Source organism: Camelina sativa, chromosome 11 (genome assembly GCF_000633955.1).
Source record: "Camelina sativa cultivar DH55 chromosome 11, Cs, whole genome shotgun sequence".
In the NCBI taxonomy this organism is placed as follows: domain Eukaryota; kingdom Viridiplantae; phylum Streptophyta; class Magnoliopsida; order Brassicales; family Brassicaceae; genus Camelina; species Camelina sativa.
In genome coordinates this window covers 39,183,161-39,204,048 of record NC_025695.1, presented here as the reverse complement: position 1 = coordinate 39,204,048, position 20,888 = coordinate 39,183,161, and the positions used below count along the sequence as shown (strand labels likewise).

The 20,888-nt window shown below is 34.2% G+C and overlaps 2 protein-coding genes across 3 annotated transcripts; both read left to right on the top strand.

The window, feature by feature from the left end:
* On the top strand, positions 3,328-5,366 carry LOC104725575 (heavy metal-associated isoprenylated plant protein 3-like). Of its 2 annotated transcripts, none has more exons than XM_010444250.2 (5): positions 3,328-3,497; positions 3,592-3,763; positions 3,860-4,068; positions 4,186-4,267; positions 4,883-5,366. In XM_010444250.2, the coding sequence occupies exons 1-5, from the start codon at positions 3,489-3,491 to the stop codon at positions 5,296-5,298; spliced, it is 888 nt and encodes a 295-aa protein (XP_010442552.1). In that variant the 5' UTR covers positions 3,328-3,488; the 3' UTR covers positions 5,299-5,366. The 2 variants fall into 2 exon arrangements, with proteins under 2 accessions (XP_010442552.1, XP_010442553.1); XM_010444251.2 differs by having other exon boundaries at positions 3,334-3,497; positions 4,904-5,366.
* LOC104725574 (HVA22-like protein e) lies at positions 11,487-12,786 on the top strand. The gene is made up of 5 exons (XM_010444249.2): positions 11,487-11,631; positions 11,808-11,834; positions 11,925-12,047; positions 12,148-12,280; positions 12,551-12,786. Exons 1-5 carry the CDS (start codon positions 11,585-11,587, stop codon positions 12,569-12,571), a joined length of 351 nt encoding a protein of 116 aa, XP_010442551.1. The 5' UTR covers positions 11,487-11,584; the 3' UTR covers positions 12,572-12,786.

Here is a 20,888-nt window from a genome sequence, read left to right as displayed (position 1 = left end):
CCTTCACGAGTATGGAAGAGCCTCAGGACAAATGATAAACGCAGCCACGTCTGCGATCACAATCTCTGCTAAAACGCCCCCTGAAACAAAAGACAGAATCAAATCTCATCTGGGGATCCATAAGGAGGGAGGACTTGGTAAATATTTGGGGCTTCCTGAGCTGTTTGGCAGGTAAAAGAAGGACCTCTTTACAGCAATAGTGGATAGAATCCGCCAGAGAGCTTGCAGTTGGTCCTCTCGACACCTCACAGTTGCGGGGAAAATGACAATGCTAAAATCGGTACTAGCTGCAATGCCAACTTACTCCATGTCCTGCTTTAAGCTCCCCTGCTCCCTGTACAAGCATATACAATCAGTTCTAACTCGTTTCTGGTGGGACTCGAGTATGGAGAAAAATAAAATGTGTTGGGTTTCCTGGGAGAAACTAGCAAGAGCAAAAGGGGAAGGAGGCCTAGGTTTCCGCGACTTACAATGCTTCAATGATGCACTCCTGGCCAAAATAAGCTGGAGAATTTTGACAAAACCCAACTGCTTTTTAGCTAGAGTCCTCCTCGGTAAATACTGCTACAAAACCCCTTTTCTAGAAAGCAATCCCCCGACCTCGACCTCCCATGGCTGAAGAGGCATCCTTATTGGTAAAGAGCTCCTGAAAACACAGTTGGGAAGAGTAATTGGTAATGGTTTGATACCCTTATCTGGAAAGATCCTTGGATCTCTCTTACCTCCCCAACGGTGCCAATGGGACCAGCTCCTCAGGACACGGCTAACCTGAATGTCCACCACCTGATATCTCCGGAGACGCTGGATTGGGACAAAGAAAAAGTAATGCAAATTCTCCCAGGATTTGCTGATCAAATCCTGGAGATCAAACTAAGTAAATGGGGTGGGAAGGATAGTTATGCTTGGCTATCCACAACCTCGGGAACCTACTCCACAAATTCTGGCTACTATGAGAGCATTGTTCAACACCCGACACCTACCCTGTTGCAGGATACGGTCAAAGACTTCAAGTGGAAAGAGCATATTTGGAATATAAAAACATCCCCGAAAATCAAATTCTTTCTATGGAAATTAATGCGGGAAGCTTTACCTGTGGGAGAGAACCTCAAGGCACGACAGGTCAATTTGACGGTTTGCTGCCCTTTCTGTGCCAACAAAGAAACCGCAACCCACCTATTCTTCACCTGCACCTACGCAAAACAGGTTTGGGAACAGACCCCGGTACAACATCAAATCAAATCAAACCTCTTCACCACAAATATAGAGGCTTTTGAAGCTCTCCAAAAGAGTATATGCTTACCGCCAACCGGGGTTGGACAAGGCCCCCTCTACCCCTGGATCCTTTGGAAAATCTGGACTGCTCGCAATCATCAGATTTTTGAGAAAAGCCATGACCCTCCAATCGAGACAGTACGAGTGGCAGTCACCTTAGCTCGGGAATGGCAAGAGGCTCAATTACTAGAGGAAGATCGGAAAGTCAAGCAAAGAAACCAGAGACAACAACCTCCACCACCAGATGTAACACTTGGTTTCTCCGACGCTGCCTAGGATCGAACATCGAGATCTGCAGGACTGGGATGGCACTTCTCGAATCGAGCCACGAACTCTCAACGCTCTGACGCCCTCAGGATGACTCATGTTGGTTCACCGCTTCTAGCAGAAGGACTTGCCCTACTCAAAGCCTTGACACAGGCATCAGATCTAGGTTTTTCAAAACTCTCTTTAGCTTCGGATTCGACTCAATTGATCGAAGTCATCAAATCGGAGATTTCTCACAAAGAGCTCCATGGGATTATACATGATATCCGCACTATCTTTTCTACTTTTCTAGAGCTTTCTTTTCAATACATTCCGAGAGAGCAAAATAAGAAAGCTGATGCTTTAGTAAAAGTGATCTTAAACGATCCTCCTGTTTGTACGAGACTCCTTTAATTAATTAATGAACATATCTTTGCCAAAAAATAGAAAGAAAAGAATTTGATTGTTCCCGTATCACAAGATTAGATGATCTATATAGTCGTCTTCCTTAACTACTACTGGACTTAAGGAAGCCCACTAAGTTCATTGTTTAGGTAAAAAACGTTTCATTATAAATTTATAATACCATATATAGCAATATATCCTGATGGAATATTTTCTTCAAAGTCTAGTACAAAAGAGAAGGCTTTTACATACTTTTTAGTAAAGCCTTGCCAAATACTAGCAAAGATAGAATCGGTTGGTATTTGCAACTAAAAACACCAACCATCCAATAAATGGGACAAGTAATAGTTTAAAGGAGAGAGAGATGGAAGGAACCAAACTGAAACACATGACGAGACTCTCTAGATTCAAAAACATCGTGCCATTATAACAAATTATCGCAAAAAAAAAATTATTGTTATAATATTTCACTTCTCGATAAAAAGAATAGTAGTACTTATTAATTTATGCATGGCCTCTTGTTGGTCTACGTAGGCGGGAGCTTCTTAGCCGGTTTAGCCCCGTCACTCCTTTAGCGCTCCTTAAATATTCGAAATGTCGGCTATGTATGTGAAGATAAAGTTATATATCTCATCTAAATTTGTGTATTTTTTTTGTACGTTTATTCTTTTTTTTTTGTTAATACAATTGACAGGTTCAATTAGGATTCATAAATATGTACACATTAAGACTTCTCTAATATCTCAACGGGAAACTGTCAAACTAAGGCGTTTTCTGACATCGAAAGAATATAATTTGTCATGGATACAACATGTCTTCTTATAAAATTCCAAGTCTTTCTGCCAGGACTTAGTATTTACACCCCCCATGTGAATTTCTACCTATTTTGTGGTATGCCATTTGCAATAATACATTTTATTTGTTACTTAATCAAAGTCTAGGTTGTGCGAAATAGTGGATAAATTATTAGAGGAGTTTAATTTCTTTTTGGCAGAATTCAATAAACCATTCTCAAGTAAATAGTTGTACTTTTTGACTAGATTTTTCAATATATAGTCAAGTATTTGTTCCCCCTTTCACGAGATTTTCGTGTCAATTATAAGAGGTTTCGAAAATGACACAACGTCTAGAAAATTTTGAACTTTTTCTTCATCACATTTTCTCTGTGTTTCAAATCCCTTTCAAATAACGTATTTTACCACCATTAATTATTATTTTTTATGTGATGCAAACATTCAAGTCCAGCATTAACAAACAACAAAAGTACAACACATTCAAAGCAATGACAACAACAACAAAATCTATGAATAATAGTAATTGAATGGGACAAAAAAGATAGTAGTAAAAATACATTATTTCAATACGAAATACGAAATTGGTAGTAAATGCGCTCTGTCTCTGTGGGGTAAAAGAAAAAAACATATATGTGGTGTGTGTGTAATATATAAACAGATCAAAAGCACCAAATCTGACGGTCCATAGAAAGAAAGAAAGAAAGAAAGAAGAAAAAAGCTTAAATAATTGTGCCACTCAACTCTCAAGTCTCAACACTGACACTAAATTCAATGGGAGAGGTTAGTGTGTTTTTTTCAAACTTTTTCGAAATTTTACATAGACAAACACTATTGACTTCTCAAATTCACTACTCCTTATTTTTGCCATTTTCAGGAAGATAAGAAAATGGAGGAGAAGAAAGCTGAAGAGCCACAACTGAAACCAGAGGATAAGAAACCTGAAGAAGAAGAGAAGAAGAAAGAGCCTCAAGATATAGTTCTTAAGATTTTTATGCATTGTGAAGGTTGTGCTAAAAAGATCCATAGATGCCTTAAAGGCTTTGAAGGTATCACTATTACTCATTACAGTGCTTCTTTAGTTTTTAGTACTTAAAAATTTTTAAGCTAAGTTTTGGTCTAATGGGAAAATGTGATATATATAGGAGTGGAGGATGTAACAACTGATTGTAAAACTAGTAAAGTTGTGGTGAAAGGAGAGAAGGCAGATCCATTAAAAGTGTTGGAAAGGCTACAGAGGAAGAGCCACCGTCAAGTGGAGCTTCTCTCGCCGGTTCCGGAGCCTAAACCGGTTCCGAACGAACCGGAGAAAAAGGAGGAGGAGAAGCCTAAACCTGAGGAGAAAAAAGAAGAGGTATTGTTTTTAATATTTGTAAGATTTTAGGGGTTTGATTTGTAATTTGAAGGAGAGTTGATTGGTTCTGTGTAAATTAACAATAATGTTTTGTGGGCACTGAGAAAAAAAAAACAGGTAGTGACAGTGGTGCTTAGTGTTCACATGCATTGTGAAGCATGTGCCATGGAGATTCAAAAGAGAATCATGAGAATGAAAGGTTTGTATTTTTTTTTTTTCACTCTTCTTGTTTAAATTTTTTAATTAAAATATTCTGAATTGGGTACAATTCCTATTAAATCTGAGTTTTAATTCTGAATTTGTGGGACTACACTTAATTGGGACATCAAGTTTTGGACTCTTCTGTATGTCATAAAATGATTCCATTTCTTTATTGTAATTGAAACTGTAAGTGTGTACTATGTAGGTCCTTTTTTTAAAGATAGCAATTTGAAAGAGCATGTGTTTAGTGAATCTTTCATTAGAAAATGAAACCCATTCACCTAAGTTTTGTTATTATAATCATATAGCTTCAACTCTTTCTTCTTTACAAATAGTTTTTGCTTATTTTAAATTATTCAAGATTACATAATTCGAGTAGGGTTGAGTCGAGTCTTAACTTAAGTCAACTACGTTAGTTTTACTTTTACTTTACCTATTCCCCAAGAATCCCAAAGTTCTATACACTCTGATTTTTTTTTTTTTTTTCTTTAGTTGTAATGTTAAATATATCCTCTATAAATAAGTTGTACAAGTGTTTTGTTTCAGGACATTGTTGTTAACTATGATAGGTAGAAATTTATTGGAATGTTAGCAAAATTAACCAATTTTAAAGCCAAAACATGTTTTTATATAGGAGTCGAGTCTGTGGAACCAGATTTTAAAGCATCACAAGTGAGCGTCAAAGGAGTTTTTACCCCGGAAAAGCTAGTTGAGTTCGTTTACAAGAGGGTCGGGAAGCACGCCGCGGTAGTCAAGCAAGATCCGCCGCCAAAACCTCCGGAAAAAGAAAAAGAAACCAAAGACAAGGAGGAGAAGAAAAAGGAAGATGGGCAACCCAAAGAAGGAAAAGAGGCCAAGGAGGACGGTGGTGCCAAAGGCGATGGTGGTGCGGCCGTGGAGGGGAACATAGTGGTAGACCTGAAGAAGAATGAGTATCAGTACCAGCCACCAAGGTACCCCGTGGAGATGTTTGCTTATCCACCACAGATATTCAGTGACGAGAACCCCAACACTTGTACCATTATGTAATAAAATCGTCAGTTTGATGGGTTTGTTTGTAGGATTTATTTATTTTTACTTTATCTATATGCCGTATTTTAATTTGAATGTACTCTTTCTTTTGGTAACTTATTTTTTGTTTCATCCGAATTAAATGATCGTATTTTTAAAAAAAAATGTTAAATAAAAAATTGTCCTCCTAGTGTATTTCATCACCTCACGACATTAATTTTAAATGAAATGAAACACTAAAAAACACATCAGTTTCGTACAAATTTCCAAATAATTCCAATTCTCACATAACTAAAAAGAAACACGACACCCTGATATCGTATGCATCAAACTCGAAACTTTTTTTGTCAAATAAATTTTTTAAAAAAACTGAACTAACTAAATTATCCTTAGCGAACGTTACATCACCTCTATGAAAATTAGGCTGAAATTATCCACTGGACTAACATATACTCTTCACCAATTGGCCTCTTTGTACATTCAGTTATGATTATTCCACTTTTTACTTTTGTATGAAATTATCTATGAAAAGTATCCCACTTTTCACCATCATTCATGGCTACAATTATGAAATTATACACGGGATTAAGAGAACTCCAACCATAAAACACCAAAACATCAAATTTTGACACTAAATTTTGTGTTTCGGTGTTCTAAAAAGTTTTACATCTCCAACCACAACACCAAATTTTACACTAAAAACAAAACTTTTATTTATTATATTATTAAATAAAATTCTTTTTCTAATAGTTTAATACAAATCAATATTTATATAAACGATTTATTTCAATTCAGTACTTAATATAAAATTACAATCAATAAATTAAAATACTTTTTAAAATTAAGAAATAAATTACATTTTACTAATTTTCAGAATTAGTAAATTCGGACCACAAATGCTCAATTAATACATTTCAAAGTTCAATATGTGCTTCGCGATTTTTAATTTGTCTGTGTCGAGCTAAAAATTCTTGAAATTGAGCATCATCGTTGCTCGACTCTTTCTTCAATAGTTGCGTCAACATCATGTTCATCCTCTATAATTATATTATGCATTATGATACAAATGTTCATTATATCATGTAACATTTTCTTACTCAAAAAATGTGCAGGTCCAGCCACAATTGCCAATCTTAACTGCAATACTCCAAATGCACGTTTAGTTGATAAACAATAATTTAAATATATTTTAAATAAAAAACATGAATGAAATAAGATATATTTGTTTAGTGTTTTGTGAATATTGTTACACTATATTTGATGTAACACTATTCACAAAACACTAAAAAAATAGAGATAGTGTTTGTTTTGCAGTTCCATTGAAGTGAATTAACACTATAATTGATGTTTTGCCGTCCCCGTTAGAGTTTCTCTAACATATAAGTTTTCGCCACTAGATTGCTTGCTTGTGATCCAGACTAGCTTTTGTAGTAACCCACTCTTACATAAGGATTTTAGACCATGACTTTTATTAAGGTTTTGAAATGTTACCAGGTAGCGAAGAATGGAATTTGAGTAAACGCCAAAATGATTTTAACGTGGAAGAGAAAAGTTTGGTTAAGTGTTGCTGTTTTATATAGAATCAACAATTATATAAAATTTATTACTTTTTGTTACAACAAGAACAAGTGCATCATGTCCCTATCTTACAGCTTAACTAAATTCGAGTAGAAAAATAAAAAAATGAGAAGATCTTCAAATTGCTGAGTTCCCGATTTCTATAACACTAGGTTGTTATAATACATCAACTCTAATATATAAATCCATCCTTGTGAAGTATAGATACTAGAAAACATGTATAAGTTTATTTTCTTCGGTTTTCATATATCTTCTCATGTGAAAACTGAGAGTGGAATAAGCTCTTTAACAAAAGAAAGAAAATTGAGAGTGGAGCTACACATGTGAATTCATACCATTGGAAATTTTCCGACGACCCATCAGTTGGGAAAAGAGTTTAACTTTTGACTGTTGAAATTATTTTGATGAAATTGGAAAATTTGGAAATTGAGAAACTGACAATAATTTTTTTACGGTCTTAGCCTGTCAAAATATTTTCAACAGAACTTTAGAAAAGTTTTTGATAAAACCATTCTGTGAAAAATTTACCAACGGATTAAAAGTTTGCTGGTAATCCTATGTATAACATTTATCTACAATGGCAATTGAACCAAAACAATATAATGGCAAAAAATCAATATACCATTAATATATATGATTTTATCACTATTTATGAAATATTTGTGAAATCTTCATACAAAATTTAAATATAGAGGATTTTGTCTTTTATTATCCTTACTATATATATATACTAGAAGTAGACTCGCGCGATGCGCGAGATAACTTTATAATAATTTTAACAGATATTAGATTTATTAAAATATTTAAAATTTTATATTTTGTGTGTCAATAAATTATCTTATGTTTGTTATTTGTTTTGTTTTTAAATAAGTATTCTCAGTCACTTAAAATATATAGAGCTTTTTATGTTTTGATTCACAATCAAGACGTACAAACATTTTTTACGTTGAGAAATGAACATTGATTACGTATTACATGGCTGAGCATGAACATTATGTGTTAGTTTGTCCACTTTTAAAATAATCTATAAAACATCAATATCTTCTAAAACCAGACACCTCCAAGAAGAACAAGACAGTAGCTTGAATTTCTCGAATAACCTCTTCTTGAGTCGAAACTCACGCTCTTTCTTCATTCTCTATGTAATTAATTCCATTAATTAGATAGCTAAAGGTAGCATGTCTAAATAATTTTGATATTTATATATTACCATCATGCTTCACACATGGTTAAATGTTTTATTATTATAATTTAAATGTTTTAGCAATAAAATATTATAATCTTAATGAATTATACAAATGACTTCAAATGCATTTGTGTTCTAGAAGTTGAATTCTTTCTATTTCTTGATTAATTGTATTTGGAAAAGAAAGTTGTCTGTTAGATACTTCTATATTTTTATCACGTAATTTATATCTATTGAACATACCAAATGCAAACTGAATTTTAGTTTAGAATTGAGTAAAAAAATGTTATTAATATATATTGATATATTATTAATGTATATATATATATATATATATGTTGTATTATACTCAAAATGACCAACGAAAAAGATTAAAAACATACCATCGTATTATCGAGTTAATTTTTTTAGTGTTCACTGCATAATCTAAGAGAACATAAAATAATTATTCACCAGATAATTTTTTTCTTCTTCTTTGTTTTTATTTCTAAAATCATGTGATAGATGGAAGAAGAGATAACTCAAATCTTTCTACTTCTCCAAGACATTGTTCTTCTCTCTCTTTCCCTCCGTCTCTCTCTAGAATGCAATTGGGATTAACTTCGAGTGATTTTTAGATCTTTCGACTTGATAAACACGTGGTAGAGGTGAATAATGTTAAATGCGTATTAATGAAACTTGCACACATGGTCAAATCCCATTGTCTTGCTCTGCTTGCGGGTAAACACTATCATCACATCATCAACAATCGATCATGGCTAGGAAAAATAAAGGAACATATGAGAAGAGAAAAAAAGTGCATACATAGTATAACCCAAACAATAATGTTGTGAAAAGAAATTAGATGTTAAGTATATTTTAAAAAAATAATTAAGACTAAATTGTGTAAGAAAATAAAAACTGAATTTGGAAGAATCACATGGCTTTGGAAACCCATATCATGAGATATATCACATAGACGTCCAAATCTGCCTTGACCCTAAACCATAAAGCATCGCAAAACCTTTCTCATCAGAAATCATAACCTATAAATAAAATAAAGGACCATGGAATTGGTTATTATAAAGAAAGTTAATAAATACATACAAGCACAGTTGTAACGTTAAGGTACAAATTTAAAGTAATAGTATTCGAAACAGTTAATATTTGTTTAAACTCATTTTCATGGGTAATATATACAAACACACTTGTATAAAATATAACATGGATAATAAGTAGCATAAATATTGTAACTAAGATATAAAATCTATTAGGGTTAATGAATTATGATCTAAAACTAAAATTTTTATATTAAAAAATTATCAAATAGATCAAAAGAAAAAAAAATACAATATTAATATACAAAATAGGCATTCGAAATAACATTTACCAACATTTACAAGTGAGAATGTGTTATGTGCCTAAGACCTTCTTCATCTAACTCTTTCTAATGGATAACCATATTTCATATGCTCACATCTATATATTCTACAAAACCTACAAATGTCTCATAAAGAAAAAAGTTAAATATTACCAAATTTAGAAAATTATGTGAGAGGTAAAATATGATGTTTGATGAAGACTTTGTCTAGCTATTTATTAAATATGTTGTAGTATGAGAGGTTTTTCAGTTTTTTTTTTGTCAAACATCATGGGAATTATGGTTACATTACAAAGAATAAATATATCATAGGTTTTGTCTGTGTTTTTTTTTTCTTTTGTAAAACACAAATTGTATTGCAATTAATACATTAAAGTGTATTCAAAGATTTGTTTTAAATTCTTTTCAAACATCATGGGAGTTACATTTTAAAGAATTAATATGCAATAAATTGTGTTAATGATTACTAATAAAGAAAAATAAAATATCATATTGTTTTATATCTTGAAATTATTTTAAAATAAATTGACTTGATATTTTGGCACAAAAACTGTGAAACAAATATTATATTTTTTGTCAACAAATAACTATTATAATGTTATAATTTTTTTATAGCTTGAAATTAGTAAATAATTCAATAACCATCACATTATATTTTTCCAAAATTATGATATTAATATTTAAAACTTTAATTATCAGAAATTTATTTTGTCCAAAATTTATAATATTAACATTTAATTCTTTTTCATTTGCAAAATTATAATATAATGGTAATTACATAAAATATTGATAAATGATACCTATGCAAAATTATAATGTTATGTTAATTAAATAAAATATTGATAAATGATATCTATATATAATTACTAAAAGTACATTGCATAAATGTCAATATGTTTTTTAGTAATGAAATATCATTTAAATTTAGTGAATATGAAAAATTTAATTATATACTTTAAATTTAGTGAATAATGTATATACTTCTGAGAAAAACAAATTAAAAAAAAATTAATAATTGAGAAGTGAGGACATGTATCGAAAATATACGCTGTCAAATGTCGTTGTTATGCAAAGTTATGAGAAAACCTTCTCATATTATATATAAGATTTAATTATTTTTTATTGGCAGAATTATAATTTTATGGTAATTACATAAAATATTGATAAATGATATCTATGCAAAATTATAATGTTATGTTAAGTATATAAAATATTGATAAATGATATCAATATATAATTATTAAAAGGGCGTTGCATAAATGTCAATATATTTTTTAGTCCTGAAATATCATTTACATTTAGTGAATAAGAAAAATAATGTATGTATTTTTAAGAAAAATAAATTAAAAGAATTTAATAATTGAGAAGTGAGAACATGTGTCAAAGATATACGCTGCCAAATGTTGTGTTATGATAAGTTAGAAGAAAACCTTCTCATATTATATAAAATAGTTTTGGTAAGAAAATAAAGATACATGTATATAATTATATTTTTTTGTTTATTGGATAAAATTTTGTTAATGACAAAATAAGATTTGCTAATGTTTATGAATTGAATCAGTATATATACTTGGCACATTTATACTAGTTATGTGTTTTCTTTTTCTTGATTTACTTTGGTATACTATTTTCTTCTTTCTTAATGGGTAATTAAAGGAAAATAAAGAAAAGAAAAGCATGGAAAATCACAATAAAGAGAATCTCACCGACATCTGGCCTCTATTGGCCAGTGACATGTCGGACACGCTCAAGTTAGAATCCGATACTCTCTGTCTCTTTCACTCCCACGTGTCCGGTATATTACTCATCAAAACTAATCCCACACAAACCGAACCAGAATAGCTAAACCAGACTATCTGATTTGGCTCTCATCAACCGGCATTACGGTTATACCAAAGCCAAATGGGAAAGTTTATGGTACACAAGACTAAAAAATCAAAAACTAGATTCATCGGTTCGGTATGTGAAATAAACGATACCAAATTCTCCCGGTTCGGACTTGAACCAAATTGTGCAAAACCGTTTTGAATGTCCAAACCAGGACAGTTTAATATAAATAAGAAGATCTCTCTCTCTGGTCGTCTTGTTTCAGAAAAACAAAGAGCATTTCGAAACTTCTTTTAAGACTTCTTTCCATTTGATTGATTTGGATTTTTGTTGTGTTGTTCATCTTCTTAAAAATGACAAAACTATCGACATCTCTCTCTGCTCTTCATTCTCTCGCTGGGTATATTTATTCATTCGTCTCCTCTTCTATATCATTTTTTTTTATTGTTTTTCTCTATCTTATTTAGTTTCCTTCAGTTTATCGTTTGATTATGTTTTGATTAAAATTATTTTGAGGATCTCAGTTTATAATATTGTGATTTTGTGTTTTTGTTTTCTTGGGACGATCATACGCAGACCCGTGGTGATGCTGCTTTATCCCTTGTAAGTAATTTCCTATTGTTTTCTAATATACATATTTCTGTTTGGTGTTATCTTAAATTTTTTATTTGATTGTTTATGATATTGGTAAAGATATGCGTCGGTTCTAGCAATAGAGAGCCCATCAAAAGTAGATGACGATCAATGGCTTGCTTATTGGATACTCTACTCTTTCCTTACCCTCTCGGAACTCATCCTTCAATCTCTCCTAGAGTGGTAACATTAACCATATCATATCTATGTTTCATTTCTTGTGGTCATGGTAACGTTATTAAAATAGAGAAAAATGGGTGAAAATATCTTGAGTAATTTATAGGATACCGATATGGTACACGGCGAAGTTAGTGTTCGTGGCATGGTTGGTTCTGCCACAGTTTAGAGGGGCTGCTTTCATATATAACAGGGTCGTGAGGGAACAATTCAAGAAGTACGGCATCCTCAAACCTAAGGTCATATCCTTCTCATCATTTTTCCCTTTTCCTTTGATGACCAAAGTGTGAAATACACTTGATTAAAAGTTGTTAAAGTGGGATTAAAGTCTTTGTGCGGGCCAAATCTTGTCCTTAACAGGTTGGCCCGTAGGATTACCGGTTCAATCCCAAAATATTGGCTGGTTTTGTCATCGATGGACTTGTTGGGTTTCGTATATAGTAAACTAAGAAGTATAGTATTTACTAGTCAATTTCTTTTGTTTTTATATTTTGGTGTTTGGAATATAGGTAGGGCACCAGGCTGAGTGAAGTCAAAAAGAGGAAGGGGCATAAAGCGGCTTCACTGTTGGTGCCTCCAAGTTTCTAACCTTTATGCTTTTTTTCTTTTGTCTTATTTCTCTTTTGGTTTACGGAAAAAATGGGTTCAGACTATGAATTCTTATGAGCTATTTCCTACTTCAATGTATGTGAAAACTAAAAGACCTTTGATCCGACGTTAATTAAAAATGTTATTTTAAGAGATATATATGTGTTTACATGTTATTGACGGAACAGGGAAGAAGCATAAAAATGAAGAAAAAGAAATTGTAATCTTATGAGAAAATAATAATGGTTTATGGCGCATGTTAACTAAATAATCAAGCAGAAGAAATGAGTTATCAAATTGAAAATTTGTCAAACACATCATATAAAATACATAAAATCAAAATAAAATAAAAGATGTTAACAAAACTTGTAAAATATGCATGCAAATTTTAAAATATATAATTAATACTATTGGTGAGACGCATGTTGCTTGATAGTTGATAACACTCTCGTATCGTCTGCGTATAGGCATCTTGTGTTGCCACTTCTTGATCTTTCGGAAACAAAAAAAAATGCAATTCTGAATTCCCGTCGTTGTTGAAATATTATTATAGTATTGCATCGAAGTCTCCAAAATTAAGATCTAGAAGATGAGAAATACAAATGAATTAAGTTAACCAATCCAACTGTTGTTTTACTTTCTTTGTTTGTCCTAACATTAATTATATCTTAATTAAAAGCTATAATTAACATCTTCGACTTTCTTTTAGCTTTTTTCCAAATTCTTAAGGTTAGTTCGATCACTGAATCAAGCAAAGAATACATCGAATAAATAAATTTCTTCTCTTCTAGCAGAACATAACCATCTTGACTGTGCCAAATGATACTTACGACTTTTTAAATGGAGCTAAAAGCCATCAAATTTCAGCATTGACACTTAAAAAAAAAAAAAAAAAAAACAAAAACTATGATGTTCATATAGTTCACCATGTTTTACCTTAGTATATTCACATCTTTTGCATGATTTATTAGCACATTTAGCCATTATTGAGTAGCTTTAGGACTGTTTATGCATTAGAGTAGAATTGCATTGCATTTGCATAGTTTCTTGCATAAACAGGTGAATTTGGATCCTAAGGAGAATGAAAGGATGTTGAGAAGGATTTGAGCTATCAAAGTGAAGAAGATCAAGGAGTTAGAGCAGAAGAAACCAAGCTCAGAAGTCCACTCGACCAGACACTCGAGGTCAACCTTTTGTTCACTAGAGGTCAACCTTTTGTTCTTAAAGACAAGAGAGATTATGAGGTCCCAAGTGAAGTAGAGATTTCAAAAGCTAAAGTCTCATCTCATGAAGAATCTGTGGAGCGGCTCAAGGGTTCAGTTCAAGAGTTGACTGATCTAGTGAAGGATCTTCAAGTGCAACTCAACAAGAGGTCTTTGAAGAAGGCAAGACCAAGGCTCAAAATTAAGAAGAAACAAGGTTCAAGTGTTAAGGGGGCAGTGATCAAGAAGCAACACCAAAGTGATCAAGTTGTACCAGGGAGGATTTCATCACCTCCTTGGTCTCCAAACCAAGCCTAAAAAGGCATCAAAAGTCAAGCTTAGTGACTTTAAACAAGCTCACTAGGGAGGAAGTTCCTAAGGTATCATTGTAAATATGCTTAATTTTCCTTGTAGTTTTGATTTCTTTTCTTTTATGTTTGTGTTGGGCAGGCCATTTTATGAGAGTGTAGATGGATTTAAGAAGAATTGGACTTGTAGAAGTGGATTCGCAAAGCCACTCGACCAGCCCACAAGAGGTACTCGATCGAGTGGAATAAAATTTCAAGCCCAATCGGTTCAATTTTGTCTTACACGATCGAGTGGAGGGAGAAAGGACTTCGAAATTCAAATTTTGGTCAATCACTCGACCACATGGGGTCGAGTGGTGGGGTCGAGTTGCAGCAAAAAGTGAGTCAAAGATTCTCAATTCAAATTTGAATGGTATGGACGCTCCACCCTTGTCTCTTTGTCCCCTTAGCTTCTTTATAAACAGCTAAACTCGATCCTATGCTTCTCACACTCTCTCATTTGCTTAAAACAATCAAAATCTAGCTTATAATCTCTCTCAAGTTCATCTTCTTGCTCAAGCTTAGTTTTTTTGGTTTTTGGGTTACTAACCTATTAACTTTGAGCTATGAGTCTATTCCTTTCAGTTCTCTTTCAAAATGTCTTCAAGGTCTACAAGAGCATCTCGACAAGCTGCTGATCGCTCCTTGGATCGACGTGATGCACAGCTTGCATCAAGGAAATAAGCTGGTGGAAGTACTCGACCACCTACTCGAGCAAGCAAACGACCGAGTGCTGGTCCGAGTAGGCGGTCGAGTGGCATGCCAAGTAAGAAACATCAACCCATTGAGGAGGATCCTGAGCGAACTGAGAGTGAAGAAGAGATGGAGTTCACTCTTCAAGAGCACATAAGGAGGAACAAGGCAAAGGGAAAGAGGCTAGCAGCTGATGTTCAACAAGAAGAGGTTGAAAGTGAGAGTGAAGAAGAAGAAGAGGAAGAAGGAGAGGGAGAAGAAGAACAATCTTGTGGTCTAACTACAAAACAGCTCTATGAAGCCTTCATGAGGATGAGCTTCCAAGGAACAAGATATCCACACAAGGAGACCATGGAGAAGCTGGAGATTGCTGAAGATGTAGAATTTCTCTTTGAGAAGTGCAATCTAAGCAAATTCATGGGATTGTACATGGAAGGGTATAGAGAAGAGAGCTGTGAGTTCTTAGCCACCATCAAGATGCACTTCTACCCAATGATGGATAAAGAATTAGGAGCTGGTTGCTGTTATTTCACCATCAAGGGGAGGAGATATGAGCTTTCATTCAAGAAGATAGCCAACATCTTTGGATTTGAAGTTGGTAGAGAGAGGAGTATGGTGATACCAAGAGAAGAGCTTTTTGTTGTTTGGGAAACCATTGGAGATAGCAGCTTTTACTCATCCTCCAAGACCAAGAGTTCCAAGATAAGGAGTCCAGTCTTGAGATATTTCCACAAGGCCCTAGCAAATACATTCTTTGCTAGGAAGGAAACTGGAAATCTAAATGAGGGAGAACTCAAGATTATTGATATGGCCCTTTATGGAATCATCACTCAAGCAAGGAATGGAACCATCATCCTTGGGAGCAGTGTGGAGACTGATCTTGCTATGGTCCTCATTGACCAATTGATCTATTATAGAAGCTGGGTGACCAAGTTGCACAAGAGAGGATCAGTTGGAGTTCTAACCATTGGAGGCATCATCACTCCAATGATATTAGCTGCCAAGGTACCACTCAAAGGAGAGAAGGTCAAGCCAATATGGATTGACACCAACTACCTCACCTCCACTCTCATTCTAGCCAAGGAGATGCACTATGGGAAGCACCTCTTCAACTTTGAGCTTCCAACACATGGGAAGGCACAACTTGTTCTACCTAATCAAGCTCTCACCACCATAAGAGAAGGGCTAAACATTGACTTTTGGCCAGCTGCTGAGTTTTTGTTTGATGGGACAACCTAAGTAATAGAAGATCAAGCTGAAGATGTGGAAATGGCTGATGGGGAAGAGCAATTCTACTTTGAAGATTATGAGCCAAATCCAAGGGATATTAGAGGAGTGAGAGAGACTAGCAAGAGGTTGACACTTCTACAAAAGTGGAACAAGTGGCATGGGAAGATTTGAAAAGCTTAAAAAGAAGATGGGAAGGATGACTAAGTCCATCAAGGGTTTAAAGAAGGAGATTGTTGAATTGAAGAGTGGGAACTCTTCACCAACACCATCTAGCCCTTTTAGGAGGAGTAGCTCAACTAGAGCATTGTCTAGAGCTGAAAACCCAGTGGAACCAGCTAGAGCTTCAATGCATGAGCCAATTCAGAGGAGGAGAGGTTCAAGCCGCCCAGAACAGCAGTTTCCGAGGCACTCGACCGGTTCACTCGAGCAACCACTCGACCGAGTACCTCCAATGCACTCGGCCGAGTACCTGTCCAGACCTCCTTATGGTTTCACTGCTCCAGCAGGCTATCCAGGCTATCCCTATGGCCAAGCTTACCCACCCATCCATCCCTAATACTTCATGGATCCAGCACTTTTGCAGCAATACTACTAGAAGCAAGGACAACAATTTTTCCCACAACCACCAACTCGGCGACCAACTTGACCAGTGCACTCGACCTAGCACTCGACTGAGTACCAGTCGATGGCCATAGTCGAGTTGCCTCCTTCCCCACCTCCAAGTCAGCAACAAGACCCCAACTACACTTATGAAAGCATGAATGAGGATGTGGACAACTTCTTCCACAACCCATGAGGTACCAACTTCACCTTTTCATTGTACATATCATTGCATATCTAGTTTTATTTTGTTTAGAGTCTTGAATCCTCTTTCAAATTTCTCTTACACAAGGGACTGTGTAATTTAAGTTTGGGGGAGGGTTTGAGATAGTATTTGATGCTGTGTTTTGTTTTCTTATTTCAAATTTTTAGCATAATCATTTTAGTAGTTGCATTTCATCTAAGGCATAGAAAAAACTTAAAATTTGAAATTTTTTGCAAAAATCTTTACAAAAACAGAGTTTTCATGTAGCTTGCATTGCATATTAGCATTTTGTTTAGCATGTTTCATGTAGGACTGTTTCATATCTGCATTAGGGATCTATGATGAGTTTTGCCTTGTTAGCTTGCTTAAATTCACTAAACTAGGATCAATGCCCAAGTTAATAGTACTTTGATGCTAGTTGAGTGGTTAGAAGCATAAGGTTGAACCAAATCTTGAATTCCTGCATTGCATTTGGTCTAAATTGAAGCATGTTGCGATTTGATGCCATTTCCTATTTATAAGAACCTAATATTGACTTATAATTATCAATTTGTGCATTGCTTTAAACTCATGGATACCATATACATATTTGGATCATCTTTCTCCTTTTACCACTCTTGTTGATCCAAGTAGCTGATTTCCTCATTAAGAATCAGTTTCCCCTACCCTTAACCAACCCTTCTTTCAAACCATGTTTATTCTTGAGTGTGTAAGGCCTTTTTGGAATTGAGCTTGGTAGAAAGTGTTAGGTTTGAGCTGACAAGAATATTGCCTTGTATAGTTCTAGTTTGCAATTTTCAAACTAGATAGGACTAGGTGGTTTAATTATTGGGTTTGGGACTTGGTTGTTTTGAAAAAGAAAAAGAAAAGAGAAAGAAAGAAATAAAAGGTTATAGTCTTTAGGAGGGAAATGTGTTTAAATAAATTTAAGCTCTAGTAAAAAAGAAATGGGAAGTATGAGATTGTTAAAGATGGTTCTAGTCAAGGAAAAGAGAGAAAGAAAAGAAGAGTCTAGCAAAAAGCTTTTATGTCTTAAATATTAAGAAGAAAAGGGAACCATAGTAAATAAGAAAGAATCCTCATTCCACTAGATGATTCAAATATGAAACCTCTCCTAAGGCTTAAAAAAAAAAGAAAAAAAGGGGTATTTGCAAAAAGATGAAGATAAAGGGTAGAACTAGGATCATTTGGGTTTAGAGTGATAGGATCAAACACTTTGGTTACTTTTGGATAGACAAGGTTTTGTTCTTGTATTTGTCTAAGTGTTCTTACCTTTAGCTTTCTTCTAAAGCTCAATTCATTTTTATGAGAGAACCTTGATATTGATAAGCCCCACTCTAAAGAGAGACCATCATTGTCTCTAAACCTTTATTACCAAACCAAATGAGTTTAAGCACTGCATAAGATTGATTCATGTTCTTGTTTAGTGAATGTTAAAGGAAATGGTTGATTTAAATGCATGTGGATATCTAAGGCTTAAATCAATAAAGGTTGTGATAGGCTTGTCTAAAATCTTTAAGTACAGCTCACTCAACTTGCATCATAATACTAGTAACTTGGACATTGATTCTAGCTAGTTTATTAGCAAGTTTTAGGAGCTGAGATCCCACTTTCAAACCTCACTCTCCTACTTATGTCTTGTTCATTTGCTTGAGGGCAAGCAAAGACTAAGTTTGGGGGTGTTGATGTTCATATATTTCACCATGTTTTACCTTAGTATATTCACATCTTTTGCATGATTTATTAGCATATTTAGCCATTATTGAGTAGTTTTAGGACTGTTATGCATTAGAGTAGAATTGCATTGCATTTGCATAGTTTCTTGCATAAACAGGTGAATTTGGATCCTAAGGAGCATGGAAAGATGTTGAGAATGATTTGAGCTATCAAAGTGAAGAAGATCAAGGAGTTAGAGCAAAAGAAACCAAGCTCGGAAGTCCACTCGACCGCCCACGTCCACTCGACCGCCCACGTCCACTCGACCGCCCACTCGACCGCCCACTCGACCAAATACTCGACGGTATGCGGAGAAGGACTCGACCGGCTGGAAGAACCAGAAGAAGAGGCCACTCGACCAAGCACTCGACCGAGCACCTGGTCGAGTTGACCGACGACCCTCCATTTTGTCTTCTAGCTACTTTTAGGGTTTCTCCCTCTCTCCTATATAAAGGCTTGTACCCTGCAGCCACAAAAAAAAAAGAGAGGAGAGCCACTTTTAGATAAAATCTATAAACCTAGTATTTACCCCTTTTGGGTATTATCTACTTTATTTTTTTTCTTTTGTTTTAGATTCTCTAGCCACTTTTGCATATTTCTAAGAAATATTTGATACTTGTTGGTTTCATAACTTTCTAAGTATTAAGAATTTGAATTTGATTTCTTCTTCAATATTGTAGATCTTCATCTCATCTTTCTAATAATGCAAGTTTCATTGATTTCTGGGTTTATGACTTTGTTCATCATGTTTTGTGATTGTGAGTAGTGGTTTAGGATCTTGAGGATGAATTAGGATGGATAAGGGTTATGGTTGTTTAGATTGGTCAAGATTGATTGCTTAATATCTCTTCTGGGTTAGATACACTCTATGCTATTCTTATACTGAGAGGGTAAGGGTAGATCTTAAGTTTCTTAGCATCACACCAATGTCTAAGTTGTTAGATAAGGCTAATACTAGAGATTATCATGAAGCATGCTAAGAGATCAGATGTTTACTATGATTTTTGACTTTGATGATCTGGTTGTTTAATGCCTGCTTTGATATGTAATAGCTACTGAGAACTAGGTCTAAGAAGTATCTTGACTTGATTGTTATTGTCATGAGAATGGATTAACATGTATTAGAAGATCATTGTCTAGAGATAGCTCATTGTTGATTGAGGTTTGTTGACCAATTTAGATAACCATAGCTTGAGTCCATCCCATGAATCCATCCTTAGGATCTTTCTTTGTTTATTGATTTCCCTGTCTGAGTAGTGTTAATTGCTTGATGTTTGCTCTGTTTTCATTGTTTGCTCTGTTTCTGTTCATTCGCTTGTCAACTCGACCACCCACTCGATCGCACATCCGATCGAGTGCTTGCTCGAGCTCATCCCAGAGTTCTTGTTTATGTTCTGCATCATATCTGTGTCATTTCCTGTTTCATTCTAGTTTCATTTCTGTTGCATCCATTTCATTTCTGTTTAATCCTGTTTCATTACTTGTCTTGCATTAGTATAATTTATGTTTCTGTTTAGTATCATTACTACTTTGTTTTATTGTTTACTTTGCATTTAGTATCTTGTATTAGTAGCTTTACATTCTGCATTTCATAATTATCATTAGGTTGTTAGTAAAAATCATTCATCATATTGGCTTGACTTAGATAAGTATTCACATCCTGATTGCTTGCATCACACTCATTATGGTTTGACATCCTTTATGCTACAACTACATGAGGGTAATTGAAACACCTTGCATCCACTTGTTCATCCATCATTCATCTCTATCATCATCCATCACACAAAACATCATGTTTCAAACTACAAGATAGTATATCAAGGGAGGAATAGTTACAAAAATCATGTCACGGTACAGTGCATAAGAAAAACTTTCTTGAATCATATGTTTGACAACAAATATATATAAGTAAATAATATATTTAAATTATTTCTTTCAAAAATATTAATTTTTGTCTGTGAATGTTTGTTAGAAAAGAGAATGTTGTATGTTCTAGCCAGAATAACACTACAAGACAATCGGCCATTTCCGACTACATTTTACGACTATTATTCAGTTGCTAAATTTAGCGACTATATAGTCACTACGTTACGACTAAATAAAAATGATCGTAACGTAGTCGCTAAATTGCGACAACATCATGTAGTCGTCAAAATAGTCGCAATTTAACGACTACCTTACGACTCATATATAGAATTATAAAGGCAGTCAAAGCCTTGTCGTTATATAGTCCCTCATTTACGACTAATTCGGTAGACGCATTCAA

Coding starts and splice junctions, on each gene's coding strand:
- LOC104725574 (XM_010444249.2), top strand. CDS start 11,585: ATGACAAAACTATCGACATCTCTCTCTGCTCTTCATTCTCTCGCTGG. Junction 12,048..12,147: donor CTTCAATCTCTCCTAGAGTG/GTAACATTAACC, acceptor AGTAATTTATAG/GATACCGATATGGTACACGG. Junction 12,281..12,550: donor ACGGCATCCTCAAACCTAAG/GTCATATCCTTC, acceptor TTTGGAATATAG/GTAGGGCACCAGGCTGAGTG.
- LOC104725575 (XM_010444250.2), top strand. Junction 4,069..4,185: donor CTGAGGAGAAAAAAGAAGAG/GTATTGTTTTTA, acceptor AAAAAAAAACAG/GTAGTGACAGTGGTGCTTAG. Junction 4,268..4,882: donor GAGAATCATGAGAATGAAAG/GTTTGTATTTTT, acceptor CCAATTTTAAAG/CCAAAACATGTTTTTATATA.